The sequence below is a fragment of the Callithrix jacchus genome, chromosome 8 (assembly GCF_049354715.1).
Source record: "Callithrix jacchus isolate 240 chromosome 8, calJac240_pri, whole genome shotgun sequence".
In the NCBI taxonomy this organism is placed as follows: Eukaryota; Metazoa; Chordata; class Mammalia; order Primates; family Cebidae; genus Callithrix; species Callithrix jacchus.
This window is the reverse complement of record NC_133509.1, coordinates 141,145,698-141,165,562: the sequence shown is the minus strand read 5'-3', so window position 1 is coordinate 141,165,562 and position 19,865 is coordinate 141,145,698. Positions and strand designations below refer to the sequence as shown.

At 43.3% G+C, this 19,865-nt stretch overlaps 1 pseudogene and 1 gene segment (V, D, J or C); both read left to right on the top strand.

Annotated features, from left to right (window-relative positions):
* Positions 1–5,957: 5,957 nt before the first annotated feature.
* Positions 5,958–6,511, top strand: LOC144577497 (immunoglobulin heavy variable 3-48-like). The segment is given in 2 exon segments: positions 5,958–6,082; positions 6,186–6,511. Coding segments are annotated over 2 exon segments (372 nt in total).
* A 3,662-nt stretch (positions 6,512–10,173) lies between these two features.
* On the top strand, positions 10,174–13,618 carry LOC144577247 (homer protein homolog 2 pseudogene; annotated as a pseudogene).
* Positions 13,619–19,865: the final 6,247 nt, after the last annotated feature.

Sequence of the window (19,865 nt, the reverse complement as noted above, 5' to 3'; positions counted from 1 at the left end):
TGACAATCACCATGGAATGTCACCTACTCCAGTTCTGCTCTGATGGAATCAGGCCCACCCAGGTTATCAGTGACAATCTTCCTAACTTGGAGTCACCTGATGACACTTTTAATAACATTTATAAAGTATATTTACAGCACCACCTAGGTTAGTGTTGGATTGACTAACTACAAAGTCTAACCTAGCCAAATGTACCCTGAAATGTATACCTGCCCAGGGAGAGGAGCTTTAACATGAGATCTGTGTTCTTACAGTTTTGTGAGGGGTAAAACTGAACACCCTACAATTAGGCTATGATCATTTCTCCTTCGAGTTTTAAAATGTATATGTATAGTTCGGATGTTCACACTTTTTCAGACGCATAGCTTACAACTATATTCTCCCTTCTTGAGGTTGGAATGTTTTCCCTGCTTTGTAGGATCTATTCTGATGTTGTCCTAGTTGTTCAATTTTGCTTTTGTTGTCTGTGTAAAATCTAGAAAATCATTTCTATTTTTTTTTTTTTTTGGCTGGAGAGAAAATTTTACAATGGCAAGCCATACATGTAACACTTTAACTCATTTAGAATTGATTTTTTTATGAATTCTAACCCAAAGTTCTTAATTCTTTTCATGTGTAAATCCAGCTTTTCTAATACCCTCTTTGGAAGAGACTATGACTTAACCAGTGTATATTCTTGGTTTTCACCTTGGAAATTAATTTGTCATTAATATATCAGCTTATTTCTGACCTCTCTACATCTATTTATGCCAATAATGTCTTGTTTTTACTACTCAATATTGTAATTAATTTTGAAACTTAGAAGTAAGATGTCTGCAAGTTTATTGTTGCCTTGTTATGAATATTGGAACAAAATATTTTAATCTTTCACCAGTAAGTAGGTTAATAGCTATGGTTTTTCATAATGACTTTTATTATTTACAGGTTATTTTCTTGTATGAGGAATTTGTATAGAGTTTTTATTACGAAATTTTTCATTTTAAAATGTAATTTTTTGCATCTGGTGAGAAGTTCATCGAATTTTTTCTTTTCTTCTCTTAATTTGGCATACAAAATTGATTGATTTGAGGACGTTGAATTATGCCTTGATATAAAAAGTAAATTTGAATTGGTAATGGTGAGAAATTATTTTTAAGTCTTGTGAAAGATAGTCAATTATTATTGGGCAGGTGGTTTATTTATGTATATTAGGAATATTGGTCTGTAGCTAATTTTACCAAAGACCATGTATATTTTTCTGTCTCCTCCATAGGAAAATTTGAGAACTTCCCTCCTTTGTGGAGATGCTTCACCATTCTGGACACTGAGGGACAGACAGAGGGTGTGGCAGGCCATAAACATCAACGGCGCCAGTGTCTTTGAGGATGGAAACACTAACCCTAACCAGCCAAAACAGGAACCCTCATGGGGCAGAGCTTTCATGTGTAACCGTAACCATGTGGCCGTTTTGCCAAATACTATCTATATAGTATATGTTATATATAATGTATGTATAATATATATATATATAAGCTGTATAATTTCTACAAGTGTCTGTTGGATATCTATATGTAAATATTGCAAGATAAACCTCAGTAGACATCATAACACTAGTTTGAGTATCTGTGTTGAAGATGGTCCCCTTCATACAAGGTATAACAACTGAGAACAGATGTATCTTTCCACCGGAAATAGCTGGAAACTACAGTGAAAACTTTTTTTAAAATTATACTTTAGGTTCTGGGGTACATGTGCAGATTATGCAGGATTGTTGCATAGGTATATTCATGGTAAGGTGGTTTGCTGCCTCCGTTCCCCCATCACCTATACCTGACATTTCTCCCCATTTTATCCCTTCCACTATGCCTCCCCTAGCCCTGCAGAAGAGTCCCTGGTGTGTGATGCTCCCCTCTCTGTGTCCACATTCTCATCGTTCAACACCCCCATGAGTGAGAACATGTGGGTTTGATTTTATGTTCTTGTGTCAGTTTGCTGAGAATGATGGTTTCTAGATTCACCCATTTCCCTATAAAGGACAAGAACTCATTATTTGTTATGGCTGCATAGTATTCCATGGTGTATATGTGTCACATTTTCCCTATCGAGTCTATCATCAATAAGCATTTGAGTTGGTTCCAGGTCTTTGCTATTGTAAACAGTGCCACAATAAACATACATGTGCATGTGTCTTTATAATAAAATGGTTTATAATCCTTTGGATATATACGCAGTAATGGGATTGCTGGGTCAAATGGAATTTCTATTTCTAGATCCTTGAGGAATTGCCACACTGTCTTCCACAATGGTTGAACTAATTTACACTCCCACCAACAGTGTCAAAGTGCTCCTATTTCTCCACATCCTCTCCAGCATTTGTTGACTCCAGAGTTTTTAATGATCGTCATTCTAACTGGTGTGAGATGGTATCTCAATGTGGTTTTGATTTGCATTTCTCTAATGACCAGTGATGCTCAGCATTTTTTCATATGTTCATTGGCTTCATACACGTCTTCTTTTGAAAAGTGTCTGTTTATATCCTTTGCCCAGTTTTGGATGGGTTTGATTGTTTCTTTCGCAGTAAAATTTCTTAAACACATTTTAAGCTGTTTGACATCAGACAGCAAAGGCAGTGACTAATGAGAGGAAAAATGATTGAAAGGAGCCCTTTGATGAATGCACACTCAGACACTTCCCTAAGGGAGTCTCCAGGCCACAGGGTTTGAGTAGAACAAGGTAGATTTGGAGTTGAGGAAAGGGAGCTGGAAACCCAGAGAGGCCCAGATGTGTGAAGACCAGAGAACATGGTGGGTGGCAGAACACTGTTCAGAGAGAGAGCCCCACAGATGGCAGGAGGAGACCCAGGCTTGGTAGAGTGCAGATCAGTGAGTGGGAGACAGGGCAGGTTGGGCAGGAGGACACACCCTAATAGAGGGAGCTCTCTTCAAAATCTGAAACTAACAAAATATACACAAATCATTTGCCTAAAGGGTATAAAATACACAGGAATGTACCATAATAAAGCCAAGTAAAGGACAGGTGGATTCACTACGTTAAACCTGGAGAAGTGTATTTATAACCACGTGATGACACCAAAGAGGGAGGACAGATTAATTCCACCAGGCAATCGGCTTAAGAGAGAGACATTCAGAATGTGGAGAAGCTTCAAACACAAATAGGAACAGAGTTATTTAATTAGCAGAGTGCTGGCATGAGGACCCCCAACCTTTCCATCGAAACGATCACATCTGGATAAAAAATGAAAATCTCAACCATTAAAAATCAATGTGAATTATTCTAAGAAAATACAGCAAATAAATATTATTGATTGATAAAATGTGTTGCTGAAGACTGAGTTTTTGTTTCTCCCACAATGCCAGTGTTGCAATTCTAAGCCCCATGTGGTGGTGTTAGGAGGTATAAATGTTGCCAAGTTCTTATCCAGGTTACTACAAAATTGTGGTTGACACAAATATCTTTATGGAATTCTTGCAGCGGATAATTATTTTATTTTATGACATTTTGATTTTTTGTAGATGATTATACTCTACCTTTCCTAGGCCTTTCTTGTGGGCAATCGCATGAATCTAATCAACGAGACTCAGTGACTTGAAACTCATTCTTGCAGGGGCTGCCAGAATTAAAGTGCATTTCTGCCGCAGCCATCGGACACTCAGATTCCCACAGGGACACCTTGGTTTTGTTTCCTGCTTGGTTTTGGGCCTATTCCTTGTGCTGACCTGAGAGATTCTGTATCTTTCAGCTCCCCCAGGTCGTTCTAGAGCCACATGGACATGGGAATTGTCAGCCTGGCAGGAAGGGTTGACTGAATGTGATATTCTCTGTCCTTCTGGGGGAGCCAAACCCTGCAGGCATCACAGTCCTGAGTCAGGGTGTGCCCTTCCGGTGTCCCTGTTTCCCCTGCAGGTGAGATGCTGATCCATGCATCTCACTCCCATTCCCGGAAAGAGTGTCTCTTCACTGTTCCCCAGATGTTCCTTCAGCAGCCACGGTGTCTTCCACTCATTTCTTCAGTTTCCTCTCTGCTGCCTTTTCCTTTAAAGTAAAGCTGTTATTCCTCAGGGAAACCGGGAGGTGGGTCTGGAAACAGCCTTGGTGCATTCCTCTCTCCCCTCCTAGTTCTTATTGCTCTCTCCAGTGTCTCTGGAACAGTGGTTTTTGTGCTTCGCCTCCTCTGATCATTTCTATTGCAATGTAGTGGTGACAGAGAGTGTGTTGGATGCATTTCAGCTGTAGTTGCTGTTTTGTTTTCCCAGACAGAACTGTCCCATTTTGTGATCTTTCCCCAATATTGAGGAAAAAACTTCAGTAGCAGGAGGAATTCCTCAACTGTATACAGTTGAGAATTCAAACAATAATTCATCTATCACACTCAAATTTAGACCCCCCAATGAACATGTCTACTTTAATCTTCTATTAACTTAAATGACATTTGGCAGCCTCTGCCCCAGATACGATTATACCCTGCTCCTGCTGTTTTCCCTCTAAGTCCTCATCTCTCTTCAGATTTCAGACATGTTGGGTGTCCTATAACATAAAAATCTGGTGCATTTAAGAAAATAGGCTAATTTGCAGATGACTAAAGTTGGTAGATGTTGTAAGAATAATAACATATTTTTATAGGATGCCTACATCTCCAAGCCGAGGAGCACATTTACGTGTAATACTCAGAAACTGGAAAACATACAAATATCGAGAATATACACAGATAAACAGTAATGACATGCTAATTTGCTCCAGTAACATCCATCATTAGAATAGACACACTGTTGAGGGTCAACATTGTTGTATCCCAAGATGAGGGAGAAGCCACACGGATAAGACACATACTATATAATTTCTGTATAATAAATTTTTGAAAATCAAAACTAAAGTAATACATATGAAATATTGATTCAAAATATGGTGAGGGAAGAATTGGGAAGGAGGAATTGCAGAGGAGCACGAGGAAACTTGCAAGTGTGGTTTGTTTGTTCATTATCTGGATGGTTCTGGTGGATGCCCAGGTGAGAACCAGTGGAATCACGTTCCATTTTGTTTGTTTTTCTCCTTAGATATGTGGTCTCACTCTCCGACCCAGGCTGGACTACAGTGGTGGGATCGTGGTTCAACGTAGCCTCCAACTTCTGATCCCAACAATCCTCCTGCATCTGCCATCTAAGTAGCTGAAACTACAAGTTTGTGCCACCGAGCTCGGCTTGCGTACTTACTAAACAGCACACTTTATGCAATATTTACGTACAGCAACAATGTCTCAAGAAGAGTGTCACAAACAAATGGATAATTTGTTCAGTGTGGCTTGATGGAAAAATAGACATTAACACGATGAAAGTCTGACATGTATGAAAATACAACTGCATAAAATGTGCTTCTCTTTACACTCATTATGTAAACACAATAGTGCACACACATCACACCACACTTTCATTACCAGAAGAACGGGCTGAAAATGTCACTAGGGGTGACCCACCGTGTGCTGGGCCTGGCTAAGGGAGCAGTCGGGCCCAGTGGTGAGAAGCACAGGCCCAGATACACGGGCTCACCCTGAACACATGTGAGCTCCGGTAACACTGTACCTGCCATCTGTGCTTCTGCTGGTAATTTGACATCTGTAATGTGGGAATAACATTGATACTACACAGCATGATGAGACGACTGGTGCTAGCTAGGTTTAATATATGCAGTTTTCATAGGTCCATTTCACCTCAATAAAACTATATTTAAATTAAAAATAGAAATACAGTTATGGGTTTAAAAGGTGTATCACAGAACAAAGTTTTAAAAAGAAACTACATTTGCCAAAATTGTATTAATATCTCCAAACTCCCTCAGGACACTCTCACCTGCTCTGGGCCCTGCCCTCTCCTCAGGAATCCCACCCCAGAACTTGCTATATAGCAGAAGACATGCAAATAGGGCCCTCCCTCTGATGATGAAAAGCAGCCCAGCCCTGACCCTGCAGCTCTGGGAGAGGAGACCCAACCCCAGGATTCACATCTGTTTCCACTAAGTTTTCAGGGCTGAAAAAGGAGACTCGCCATGGAGTTGGGGCTTTGCTGGGTTTTCCTTGTTGCTATTTTAGAAGGTGATCCATGGAAAACTACAGAGACTGAGTGTGTGTGGACATGAGTGAGAGAAACAGTGGATGTGGGTGGCAGTTTCTGACCAGGGTGTCTCTGTGTTTGCAGGTGTCCAGTGTGAGGTGCAGCTGGTGGAGTCTGGGGGAGGCTTGGTTCAGCCTGGGGGGTGCCTGAAACTCTCCTGTGCAGCGTCTGGATTCACCTTCAGTAACTATCTTATGAGCTGGGTCCGCCAGGCTCCCGGAAAGGGGCTGGAGTGGGTCTCATACATTAATAGTGATGGTACCGCATACTACGCAGACTCGGTGAAGGGCCGATTCACCATCTCCAGAGACAACGCCAAGAACTCGCTGTATCTGCATATGAACAATCTGAGAGCCGAGGACACGGCCGTGTATTACTGTACGAGACACAGTGAGGGGAAGTCAGTGTGAGCCCGGACACAAACCTCCTGCAGAGGCGCCTGGAACCAGCAGGGGGCGCTCAGGATACACAGAAAACAAGGCAGCCCAAGGCAGGTGCAGGTGCAGGTCAAGGGCTGCTCTCCTTCAGGGCCTGTGGCTTCCTCTGCATCTAACCTTCCCTGGGGAGAAGCTGTGAATTTACACTTATGTCCCTGCTACTGAGGCTTCTACGTTTGTAAACTTTATAACTATAGGAGCTGCCATGACCAAATGCCCCAAGGCAGGTGCCACTGATGGAGAAAGAAAAGTGTGCAGGAGGCCGGGTGAGGCTGTGGACATTGTCTGCCCAGGATTCAAGTTTCACAAGCATTGAAGGAGAAATGGGGAGTTCGCTGGGTCTCCCTAACCACCACGAGTTCCACACTAAGTCCAGCACGGCCAGCAGGCCCCCTGAGCTATAGGTGCCCATCAGGGATCGGCCGTGTGCCCCGCAGCCACCGCACCTTGCTGAGTCACTGTCTGCGAGGAGCTCCAAGGACGTGTGTGTTTGGCTGAAACCCGGTGAAGACGTCAGAGAGCAGCAGCTGGCGCCGGGTTATGGGCTCCTAACGTTGGAGGAATAGGAGGAGCATTCTCAGGGAGGGACTCTGTTATTGGATTTTTATCTAGAAACCACGAATTTACTTGCTTCTCTCAGGGGACGTAAAGAAGCAGGCACGCAGTTGGCAAATAATGACAATTTCTACAATGACCCCAAATGGGTTCTTCCTTAATTCTGTGCAGTATCCAACCATCGAGTTGCTCTTCTCATGAGGAATTGTTGCATCTACAGTGAGTCCACATCTTTCTCATATTCTTTGGTTTCTATCCATTTACAGAGATTTAGAGTAGAGTAAGTTTGGACCTTTCCACACACTAAGCCTCACGTCCCCACAGAAAGAGCAGAGTCTTTCACTATCCCTGTGTCTGGGGTAGGGGCTGGTCCTGCACACTCAGAGCCTGCAGAGACCGCCAAGTCAGGTTTATAGACTCAGGGGTTTTCTCCTTCAGGAGGGGGGACCTCCACTGCCTCTGATTTCTGCTGAAGATTAACTGTGATTTCAGAATTAACACGCGATTAGGGTATCATGCTTCACTTCTATTCTGAATATCACCCTCTTTATATTAAAAGAACATAGTTCAATGTTCATTCCTCTGAAAGGAGTTTTTATAAATTTGGTTGCAAGTTTGCCATATATGTGCCTGAATTTATTCTCCAAATCTACTGAATTGTCTAGAAATCACAGAAGTTGAACAACAGTAAATTCTTCATTCTTAACAAAATGTGTGTATGTAGGAACTTCAGTGTATTGTCCAGAACTCATGCACACTGACCACTGTGGGTCATGGTCATTTACTGGCCTGGTGCGGCCTCCCAGGTCCCTCCCTCACCTGTGCTGTCTCTGGATTCTCCATCACAACAAGCACTTCCTGCTGGAGCTGGATTCGCCTGTCCTCAGGCAAGGGAGTGGATAGGGGCATAGGTCACGAGGGAGCACATGTTCTAACCCCCTCCTCACGAGCTCAGTCACCATCTCCAGATCCACGTCCAAAAACCAAATGCTATTGCCACTGAGCTCTGTGACCAACAATGCCACAGCCTGTATTACTGTGAGGGACACATAGAAGACGAGAGTGTGACCCCAGACACAAACTTCCCTGGAGAGAGGCCCAGGACCACCAAGGGCACTCAGGCTCCATGAAGACAGGGCCCAAGCTGGAGAATGGGTTTTCTGTCACCCTCCCATTTCACCATTAGATACAATACACTAGGGCTATGCTGAGTTGTAATATGCATAGTACAACTAGAAAATGGAATTTATATAGATGTATAATCATACTTAGTGTAGCAATTTTTTTCTACCTTATGTGACCCTTAAAGATGGCATCTCCCACCTTATTCGAGGACCTTATAAATTATAATACTTTATGTCAGATGTGCCTCCTTTTTTGTGTTTCTCCTGTCTGTATTTTCTTTCTCCCTCTCTTTCCCTCTCTCTCTTTCTCTCTCTCTGCCTCTCTCTCTCGCTTTCTCTATCTTTCTCTCTCTCTCTCACACACGCACACACACACACACACACACTCACAGTGGTTGGCAGTATATAGGCTGGTTAGAAATATTTTTCCATATGATTTTAAGTTGTAATGTTACATTATTTGCCTTTAATTTTTCAAAAAAAAATTAAATCCAAATGTCATTGTTTTTAATGTAATTTTTAAAAATTTAAATTATTAATTTTTGTTTTCATCAATCCTTATATGTGTACTTTTGTATTCTTTCATATTATCAGGTGCTTGAACACAATTAAATATATCCAACTCTCCACTTGAATTTATGTGAATCAGATCTGGTGAGCAAAATTAAGGAGCCACTGTCCTGATCCTCCCCCACAGCTGCAGGTTCCTGAAGACAGAGCAGGTCCCATGACCTCGCAGAAGACCACGGCCCCCAAAGGTGACATTGGACCTTGAGTTCCAGCACATCCTGGGAAGCCAAGTGGATGTTTGTGAAAGAAATAGTGGCTATATGACAGTTTTTAACCAGAATGCCTCTAGCGTGAGATGCAGCTTACAGAGCTTCTGGGAGACTTGGTACAGCTTAGAGGGGCCCCTGAGGCTCTCCTGTGCAGCCTCTTGATTCACCTGTAGCTATGAGAGTCACTGGGTTTGCCAGGCCTCAGGGAAGGGGCTGGAGTGGGTCGCAGTTACCTGGGGTGGGAAAAGTCATCAATATGAAGCCGACTATGTTAGGGGCAGACTCACCATTTCCAGAGACAACACCCAGTTCATGCTATACATGCAAATGAGCAGCCTGAGAACCAAGAACACGGCAGCGGATAACTGCAGGAGACATCGTGATGGGACGTCCAGACCGCCCCGCAGGACACAGGAGGCGGCTTGGCTGCAGGGGGCGCTCAGCACCCACAGAAGACAGGAGCAGCCCAGGGAGGGACAGGGGCAGGTGGAGTCCAAGGGCTGCTTTCCTGTCAGGATCTGTGGTTCTGCATCAAAAGCATTCTCCTGGGAGCCGCTCTGTATTTATGGTTCTCTGACGACCACTGAGGCCTCTGGATTGGAAAAGTTCATTACTAGAAAATATAAAATAAAACATTCTCGGATGTCCCTAAGGACCGCATCACTAATGGAGGCAGAAGATGTCACAGGAGGCTGAGGGGCTGTGGAAACTGTGGGATGTGGGTGCAGAACTGATGACAAAGACATAAACATCAGAGGAGTCTGATGAAACCTCCTAATTACCTGTGATCCACTCTAAGTCCTGTAAAGCCGCTGATGCCTCCCTGAGCCAAACCCGCCCATCAGGGCTCAGTCCCGGGTCCCAGCAGCAGACGCGCCTCAGTGTCTTCACTGTGTGTAGTCACTGCTGGAGGAGCTCCCAGGACACGTGTCTTTGCATTACCCAGCTCGTGGGTGTCACAGATCAGATCTGGGCGCCTGATCTGTGGGTTCCCTGATGGTGGAGAAGCGGGAGGTGCAGTCCCAGGGCCAACACACCGTCCATGCATTTTTATATGGAAACCATGATTTTCCTTGCTTCTCTCAGATGACATAGAGGACGTCTCCTTATTGGAGATTACTCTTAATTTATCTCTTAGAATCATTGTTTCCAGAGCCCTGGCCACCCAGTGCGCCCCATGGAATGGGACGGTGTTGGGCTGACCCCAGAGCCAGCTGCCACATCTTCCACGCCGGGAGCAGATGCAGACGTGGCGGAGAGAGAGTGTGAGACACCTGGTCTGATGGCGCCGGAGACAGAACAGCCCATTCTCACCCGAGCCCATGGCTTCCAGATCGACCCCAACATCAGGAAGAACCGGATCCTGCGAGCTCAGCGGTCACCGTTTCCTCCTTCTATGACGTCACAAGGAACCGCTGTCAGATCGTCAGCGTGGGCGGGGCCAAGGCGACCATCAACAGCACAATCGCACCAAATACGCCCTTCCCCAAAACGCCACAGAAGTCTGGGCAGGGCCGACAGCGGAGCCCACACGGTGTTTGCTTTGCGGTTTTCCTCTGAGCAGCAGCTGACAACGTTTGCAGAGAAATTCCAGGAGCTGGAGGAAGCTGCCGAGATGCCCAAAGACAAGGCCCGGGAGAAAACCGAGACCTGGAGTCAAGGTTCCCAGTGATCTGGACGTGAAGCCCCATCTGCGGCTGCGGCATCCAGTGTCGAGGACGGCGATGAAAAGGCCTTTCAGCCGCTGCAGCCGACACGCACCGGAAGTCTGGGAAGGACGCGCTGAGATCGCCATGACGCAGAGCGCGGCCACCGCGCAGGAGCGGAAGCTGCAGCTGCAGCCCCTGAGGAGAGCCACGCCCCGTGGACCACGGCGCTGCAGGAGGCGGCGGCCAGCGCGGAGCCGGGAAGAGGCCGGGACACCAACAGGGAGGAGCAGAAGAACACGCAGCTCCAGAGGAGGACGGAGGAGCTGGAGGCGGAGCTCCGAGAACAGGAGAGGGAGCTGAAAGGTCCCCGAAAACAAAGTGAAATCCCACCTCAGCTCCTGTCAGAGCGCAGCTGTGTCTGTGAGAAGCTCGAGGTGACTGAGAGAATGAAAACCCGGAAGACACAGGTCGCTCCCTAAAGACAGACACTGAGGACAGCAAACGTCCACAGCGCCACCTGGAGGTGGAGGCGAACATCTTCCCGGAGCTGCGGGACCGGAAGTTCAATGACCCGCCCAACTTCCGCCCAGGCCTCCCCACGCTGGGCACCAATAGCTAGGGCTGTCAAGACCTGGGCCCACCCATGAGTCCCACGTGTGTGTGCGAGACCAGACAGCACTGTTCTCCTGTATTCAGTTAATGGTGTTGTGATAGCTGGATTCTAGCTGATATGCAGAATGCAAGAGTAAAAGAGGCTGGGCAGTTTATATCTAGATTTTAGAATATGTGTAGGGAATCCTATATGCCCAGGAAGAAGCCTGCTGCAGGGGTGGATCCACCTCAAACATCCTCTACTAAGGCGGTGCCAAAGATGGGGAAAGATGTGGCTGGAGCCCCCATTCAGAGTCTCCACTAGGGCATTTCATAGTAAAGCTGTGAGAATGTGGCCACAACCCTCAAGACCCCAGAATGGTGGAGACAGATGCAGCTTGCACTCTTAGCCTGGAGCAATTCCTGGCACTTTGCTCTGGCCTGTGAAAGTGGCCCCATGGGCTGTGCCCAGCTGTAGGGATGAGATGCCTGAGATTTTTAGGATTCCCCATCTCCCCCTGTGCCCTGATTGAAGTACATAAAGTCAAGATAGATTATTTTGCGGCTTCAAGATTTAATATCTGTCCTGCTAGGCTTTAGTTGTGTGAGGGGCCTGTTGACCATGCCTTTCCCCAATTTATTCCTTTTTTATTGACAATATTTACCCAATGCCTGTGGCAATATTGCACCTTGAAAGTAAATGGCTCTTTAAAACATTTTGCCAGCTCACAGCTGGAGGAAATTGCCTTAAGACTCAGACCACACTTTGGAATTTTCAGTTGGAGGTTGAGCAGGTTAAGGTTTTGAGAACTGGTTTTTAAAAAGATGATTTTATAATCTAAGAAGGACTTGAGATGATAGCATATAGCAGTAAAATGATATAGTTTAGATGATTGTCCCCTCCAAATCTCATGGTGAAATGTAATCTACAATATTTGAGGTGGGGCCCACTAGGAGTTTTTGCGTCATAGGGAGACATTCTTCAGGGATGGCTTGGTATCTACCTAATGGTAATTAGTGAAATATTTCTGTATTAACTACTGTGATATCTTCTTGTTGAAAACAGTCTGCCAACCCTCCACCACTCTTCTGTGCCCCTCTCACCATGTGACACACCCTGCTTCCCCTTTGCCTTCCACCAGGATTGTAAGCTTCCTGAGGCCCTCACAAGGAGCAGATGCTGGGGCCATGCTTCTCATAGAGCCTGCAGAACCATAAGCCAAATAAGCCTCTTAATTTTGTAAATAATTTGGTCTGAGGTATTGATTTATAGCAATGCAAAATAGACTAACACAATGCCCAAAGCAATATGCATATGCAATGCATTTTTATCGAGTAACCAATATAATTGCCTACCAGTTTTTTAAGAAATCCTAAAATATATATGGAATAAAAAAAAAAAGCCTGAATAGCAAAAGGAATCCTAAGAAAAAGGAACAAAGCTGGAAGCACCACATTGCCTGACTTCAAATAAAACTACACAGATATACTTAGAAAGACAGCACGGTACTGGAGAAACAACCCTCTGCTCAATAACCGGTGCTGGGACAACTGGATAGGCACATGTAGAAGAATAAAACCAGACCTCTATCTCAGCACAGACAAAAATTGACTGACTGTGAATTCAATATTTAAATTTATAAAGAGAAACTGTAAATGTACTTGTACAAAATGTAGGAGAAAATTCTCAGGACATTGGCCTAGGCAAATAAAATATGACTAAGACTTCAAAAGCAAATACAGGGAAAACAAAAATAGACAAATGGGATTTAATTGAACTAAAGACCTTCTGCACAGAAACAGAAATAATCAACATGGTGAGTAAACAACCTGCAGAATTATAGGAGATATCATCTCACCTCAATTAAAATGGCTGTTGTCAGAAAAGAAAGAAAAATGCTAACAAATGCTAGTAAGGATTCAGAGGAAAAAAACTGTTATGCATTGTTGGGGAGAATGTAAATTAGTACAGTCACTATGGAGAGCAGTGTGGTGGTAACTCAGAAAACTACAAATGAAACTAACTTATGACCCTGCGATTCCAGTTGTGCAAATTTACCCAAAGAAATGAAAATCATTATTATTATGTCACAGATTTCTGCACACCAATGTATATGGCAGGATCTTTCACAATAGCCAAGATATGAAATCAACCCTGTTGCTGGACAAGAGATGATTGGTTCAAGATAATGTGGTGCAGATACATGATGAATACTAGTCATCGATAAGAAATGAAATCCTGTTATTTGTGGCAATGAGGACGGAAATGGAAGACACTATGTTAAATGAAGTAAGCCCGGAGCAGAAAGTAATACACCTTGTTTTTTCACTCATTTGTGGAAGCAAAAAACAAAGAAAGAAAGAATAAAAAGATCTCCAAGAGACCAGGTGCGTTGGCTTACAGCTGTAATCCAAACACTTTGGGAGGCTGTGGCGGGTGGATCACGAGGTCAAGAGATTGAGACCATCCTGGTCAACATGGTGAAACTCGGTCTCTAATAAAAATACAAAAAATTAGCTGGGCATGGTGGTGCATGCCTGTAATCCCAGCTACTCAGGAGGCTGAGGCAGAAGAATTGCCTGAACCCAGGAGGCGAAGGTTGCGGTGAGCCGAGATCACGCCATTGCACTTCAGCCTGGGTAACAAGAGTGAAACTCCGTCCCCAAAAAAACAACAAAAGATCTCCTAGAAGTAAAGAGTAGAACAGAGGATTCTAGAGGCTGGGAAGGGTAGTGGAAAGGGGGAGATAGGCAGAGATTTGTTATAGAATGCAACATTAGAGTTAGATGGAAGGAACAGATTATAATGTCATTTACCACTGTGGGATGAATATAGTTAACAATAATATGGAGTTTCAAAGAGTTAGAAGAAGTATGTTAGTATTCTCAATAAAAAGAAAAGGATTGTGTGATGAATATGCTAATTATCCTAATCTGGCCCCTATACATTATATGTATCAAAACATTACTGTGTGACTCATGAACATTTACAATTATTATTTGTCTATTATAATTATGTTTAAAATAACACAAAATTCATTGGAAGTAACATTAATTGAGGCTCTGGAGATAAAGGCAGCCTCTGGAATACATGCCTAGCATGTCAATGGGAAAAGGAGCTTCCATTAGCATTTACTATTTTGAGCACTGAGTAGATCCGACATTTCTCAAAGCTTCCCTCTACAATAGAGAACTGAGGTCCAGGGAGGTCTTGCAGACAGTCAGGTATGCAGAGGGAAGCAGCAGGAATAGAGGGTTGCTGGCCCGTTCAACAATAGTAGGAATGATTATTATGCATGTGGAGAAGTCAACGTTGTTTTAAAATAAATTTCATCACTAAATCACATGAAAAATTTTCCAACAGAAGTTCTTAAATATTATTGGCAGCGAAACTGTTTTTGGTGAAGAAATGTTCCCGAAGTTAAGTGAGCCAGTAAAGTTGTTAAGAACTACAATAAACATTGGATTAGATTCAGCTTTATCTGAATTCAATGTGATTATTACTGGCTCAGGTGGGGGTCAGACATCAAGATAGACAGGTGGTAGCAACCAGAAAAAGCCAAGGACCAGAAAGATTTACAGCCACTTTTTTTTCAGATTTATAAATAAGAGTTGCACCAATCGTACTGAAACTATTCCCAAAAACTGAGGAGGAAGGACCGCTCCCTGAATTATTCTATGACAACAGTCTGGATAACAAACCCTGACAAAGACTCGATTAAAAAAAAAAGAAAAGGTTATTTTAAGCCAGTATTCCTGATGGAAAAATGCTCAATGAAATACTGACAAACTGAACACAGCAGCACATCGAAAAGCTAATCCACCATGATCAAGTAGGCTTTGCTTCTGGGATGCAAGGTTGGTTCGACATATGCAAATCAGTAAATGTTATTCATCATATAAGCAAAACTAAGTACAAAAACCATGTTATTTATTGAGACAGATTCAAAAAATACTACTAGCCTATTAGGATGGGTAAAACACACAGTATAGAAAACACCAAATGGTGATGAGAAAGCTGAAAAACTCCCAGGAACTTTCATTCCTTCCTGGTGGAAATTCTGAAATGGCACATAGACAACTACTGTTAATATTTTAGTGTATATTTCAGGAAAAGTAGAAAACAATATTTAGAATGTTCTTAACACAAAGAAATAATTGATTATTGAGTTGAAGCATATTCCAGTTATCCAGATTTGATCAATACACATAATAAACTTTTATCAAAATATCACATGTACCCCTTACAGGTTTTGTAGTATTCTTTATCTACATAAATTAAACATTACAAAACCCCAATGCAGGGGAATCCAGTTAACTGCAGATTCCTATTAGGTGGGATGTTCTACATAATCTGCAAACGAATCAGAATCATTGGGTTTGTAAAGGATTTTAGAAATCTACTGGACAATTTGTTTGTAAAGATAAGCCCCCCACGTTTAATTATATTCCCAATGGGTGGCAATTTTGAACACAGAAGAAATGCTAACATTTGTTTCTGGTAAGTTTACTTCTAGTGTCAAGAGAAAAGGTTTTCAGAGAGGAATCTGGCATCTTTCAAGTCTCCACTTCAATGTAGTTACCTCAGCAAATAATTTCTGGTACCCCTGACTAGGACAGGTTCCTATAAGCTACTCAGAATCTTCTGGGGCTGTGTCGCAGGGCATGGTCCTCACATTTGGCTCAGAATAAATCTCTCTAAGTATTTTGCAAAGTCGGACTTTTATCAATACTTCTAAGAAAAGCTACTCTGTGGTCTTTTATATATTCACAAGCATGATATTAATAAAGTATGAGTAAAATTAAACACATGTTGGCAATTCCTGACAGAGTTATGTATAGACTGAGGAATCAAGTGTAAATGTTTAAAAGTACTTAGGCAATTTATTTCAAAATTAATGTTCCCCAGATACTTCTCTCAGATTTCTTATGTCCTCTAATTATTTGTTTTATGATTTTTGCAATTTTTGTAGATGATGACACCCTATCTTATCTAGGCATTTATTGTAGGAAATTGTGTGAAACTAATCAGGGATACATTTGAAAGTCATTGTCCCAGTGGCAGCCAGAACTGAAATGTGTTTTCTCTGCAGACACCAGACACTCAGATTCCTCCAGTGGCACCTGAATTTTATTTCCTGCTTGGCTTTGGGCCTTAATCCTGTGCTAAACAGAGAGACTCTGTCTTTCATATCCCCCAGGTCATGCCAGAGGCATGTGGACCTGAGTGTTGACAATGAGGTGGGAAGGGTTGCACCGAACGGGCACTCTCTGCTTTTCTGAGGGGGCACACTCCGGGCTGACATCACAGTCCTGGCTCAGGGTGTGTCCTTCCAAGTATCCCTGCCCCTCCTGCAGGTGCAATGCTGATCCCTGTGCCTTCCTTCATTTCCTAGGGATACTCTCTCCTTGGTTGGTTTTTTAATTTCCCCAGATTTTCCAGCAGCTGCTAAGTCTTCCCACTGATGTCTTCAGCTTTCTCTTTTCTGCCCCTCCTAGAAGACGAGGCTGCTATTTCTGAAGAAATGACAGGAGGTGGGAGATGAGGCTGTCGTTCCTAAGAGAATGGACAGAGCTTTGGAGCTTTTCTTTCTTCTATCCCAGTTTCTATGAGTTTCTCCAGTGCCAGCAACACAGAGGTGTTAGCGCCTTTGCCCCTGCAGGTGAGAGCTTTGGTAATGCAGTGGTGGTGGGGGAGGTGGGTTTGGATGCATTTCAGCCACAGCTGCTGTTCCGTTTTCCCACACAGAAGCATCTCGGGAGGTAGAGGGTGGAGATTTCTGTGACGTATCCTCAATGCTGGCAGAAAAGGTTTCAGTAGCAGTAGAAATCCCTCAGTTGTGCGTGCTCTGACAATTTAAACAATAACTTCACTGCACTAAATTTTAGATAATTTAAAGAAAATGTCCAGTTTAATCTTGTTTTATCTTATATGACATTTGCTGGCCTCTTCCCTACATACGGTCATATTCTCTCCCTGTTTGTTTTTGTAAATCACTGAGTTTCTCAAGATGTAAGGTCTCTTGTTTGTCCTATAACATCAATAATCTGATGTACTAAAGAAAACATGCCAATTTGCAGCTCAGTAAGATCGGTTGTAAAATAACATACTTTTCTTGGATGCCTATATATCCGTGCTGAGTATAAACCTTATTTTTAATACTAAAAACAAGAAATAACACAAATATTATGGTGCCTTATAAATAACAGGGGTGCTGTCATTAACTGCAATGCTGCTCCCCATTAGGATCGACACTTTTTTTTATACACAACCAAATTACTGACTCACATGTAATTAGGCTGAGGAAGAAGCCACAGAAATGAAATTGAAGCTACAAGATTTCACGTTATCAAATCTTGAAAAAAAGATCTAAAGTAACAAAGATGAAAGTTTGTCTCAGTATAATAAGAGGGAAATGACTGGGAGGCGGGAATCAGAGGAAGAGACGAAAGTTTTTAAGTGTAGTTCATTGTTATCTTGATTGTTATATGGGCTGCACACGTGAGCACGTGTGAAATGACGTGTTTTCCTTCAGAGACATGGTCTTGCCTTGTCATCCAGGCGGGAGCTCAGTGGTGAGATCACAGCTCTCTGCACCCTCAGACCCTGGGTCTGCAGCAGTCCTCCTCCCTCTTCCCTGCATAGCTGGGACCACAGGTGTGCACCACCAGGCTCGGCTTCAGTGCTGATCCAACTGCACATGCTAACTATGCAATATTCATTATAAAGCAATAATGCCTCAAAAAGGGTATTGCCAATAAGCGGATGGGTAATTTGTTAAAGATTGGTGACAATATATGCACCAATACATATATGTATAACACTCGAGAAAATACAACTGTAGAAAATGCGCTTTTTTTTTACATTTGTTAGGTAGTCACAGAAGTGAGTACACATTACACCATGTTGTCATTACAGAGAAAAGGTTCTGCAAACCTCACTAGGTGCCACCAACTGTGTGTTGTGCTTGGTTCAGGGAGAAGTCGGGTCCAGTAGTGAGAAGCACAGGCCCAGGTACACAGGTGCACTCTGACCAAATGTGAGCTCTGGGAACGTTATACAACCCACCTGTGCTTTTCCTGGTAATTTTTCACCTGTAACATGAAAATAACATTGATTTCACATACCATGTTGTCTCTGCATATGTAAACATAAAAGATGATTGGTGACAACTTTAAATATATGTGGTTTATATAGATTTATTGTACCTCAATAAAACTGTTTTAAAATAGAAATTAAAATATATAAGTTTCATAGGTTTTAAGGGTTTATCACAGAACAAACTTACAATAAGAAACCACAATTTCCAATACTATCAATATCACAAATTTCCCCTAGGACACTGTCCTGTGCTCTGAGCCTGCTCTCTCCTCACGCCTCTCACCACAGATCTTGCTATATAGCACGAGACATGCAAATAGAGCCCTCCCTCTGCTGATGAAAACCAGCCCAGCCCTGACCCTGCAGCTCTGGGAGAGAAGCCAAGCCCTGGGATTTTCAGGTGTTTGCATTTGGTGATCAGCACAGAACACAGAGACTGAACTCACCATGGAGTTTGTGCTGAGCTGGGTTTTCGTTGTTGCTATTTTAAAAGGTAATTCATAGAGAACTACTGAAATTGAGTGTGAGTGATAAGAGTGAGATAAACGATGGATATTTATGGCACTTTCTGACCAGGGTTTCTTTTTGTTTGCAGGTGTCCAGTGTGAGGTGCAGCTGGTGGAGTCTGGGGGAGGCTTGGTTCAGCCCGGGGGGTCCCTGAGACTCTCCTGTGCAGCCTCTGGATTCACCTTCAGTAACTACTGGATGAATTGGGTCCGCCAGGCTCCGGGGAAGGGGCTGGAGTGGGTCTCAGCCATTAGATATGATGGGGGTAGCATATACTACACAGACTCCGTGAAGGGCCGATTCACCATCTCCAGAGACAACGCCAAGAACTCCCTGTATCTGCAGATGAACAGTCTGAGAGCCGAGGACACGGCCGTGTATTACTGTGCGAGAGACACAGTGAGGGGAAGTCAGTGTGAGCCCGGACACAAACCTCCTGCAGGAACACTGGGGGAAATGAGCTGCAGGGGGCGCTCAGGAGCCACTGATCAGAGTCAACCCCTGAGGCAGGTGCAGATGGAGGCTGATTTCCTGTCAAGATGTGGGACTTCATCTTCTTACAGTTTCTCTAGTGAATCTCTCAAATTTAGAATTCTGTGCTTCCTAATATTATCTCTACCTTTTTCTGTAAGGATCGAGATAGAAGAAAGAAAAGCTCCAAAGCTCTGTCCATTCTTTCAGGAATGACAGCCTCATCTCCCACCTCCTCTCATTTCCTCAGGAATAGCAGCCTCGTCTGCTGGGAGGGGCAGAAAAGAGGAAGCTGAAGACATCAGTGGACAGACATAGTGGCTGCTGGAAGACCCATTGTTCAAATCTGCTCTTGTTGTCTGTGCATTTAATGTGAAATATAGGAAATCTCTGTTAACTTTATTTTTGGGTGAGGGAAATTTTACAACTGCAGGTTATGCATTTAACAATTTAGCCCAATTTGAGTTTATTTTTGTGTTTATTCTAACCTAAAATTCTTAACTCTTTGCATGTGTAAATCCAGTTTTGCCAGCACCCTCTTAGGGAGAG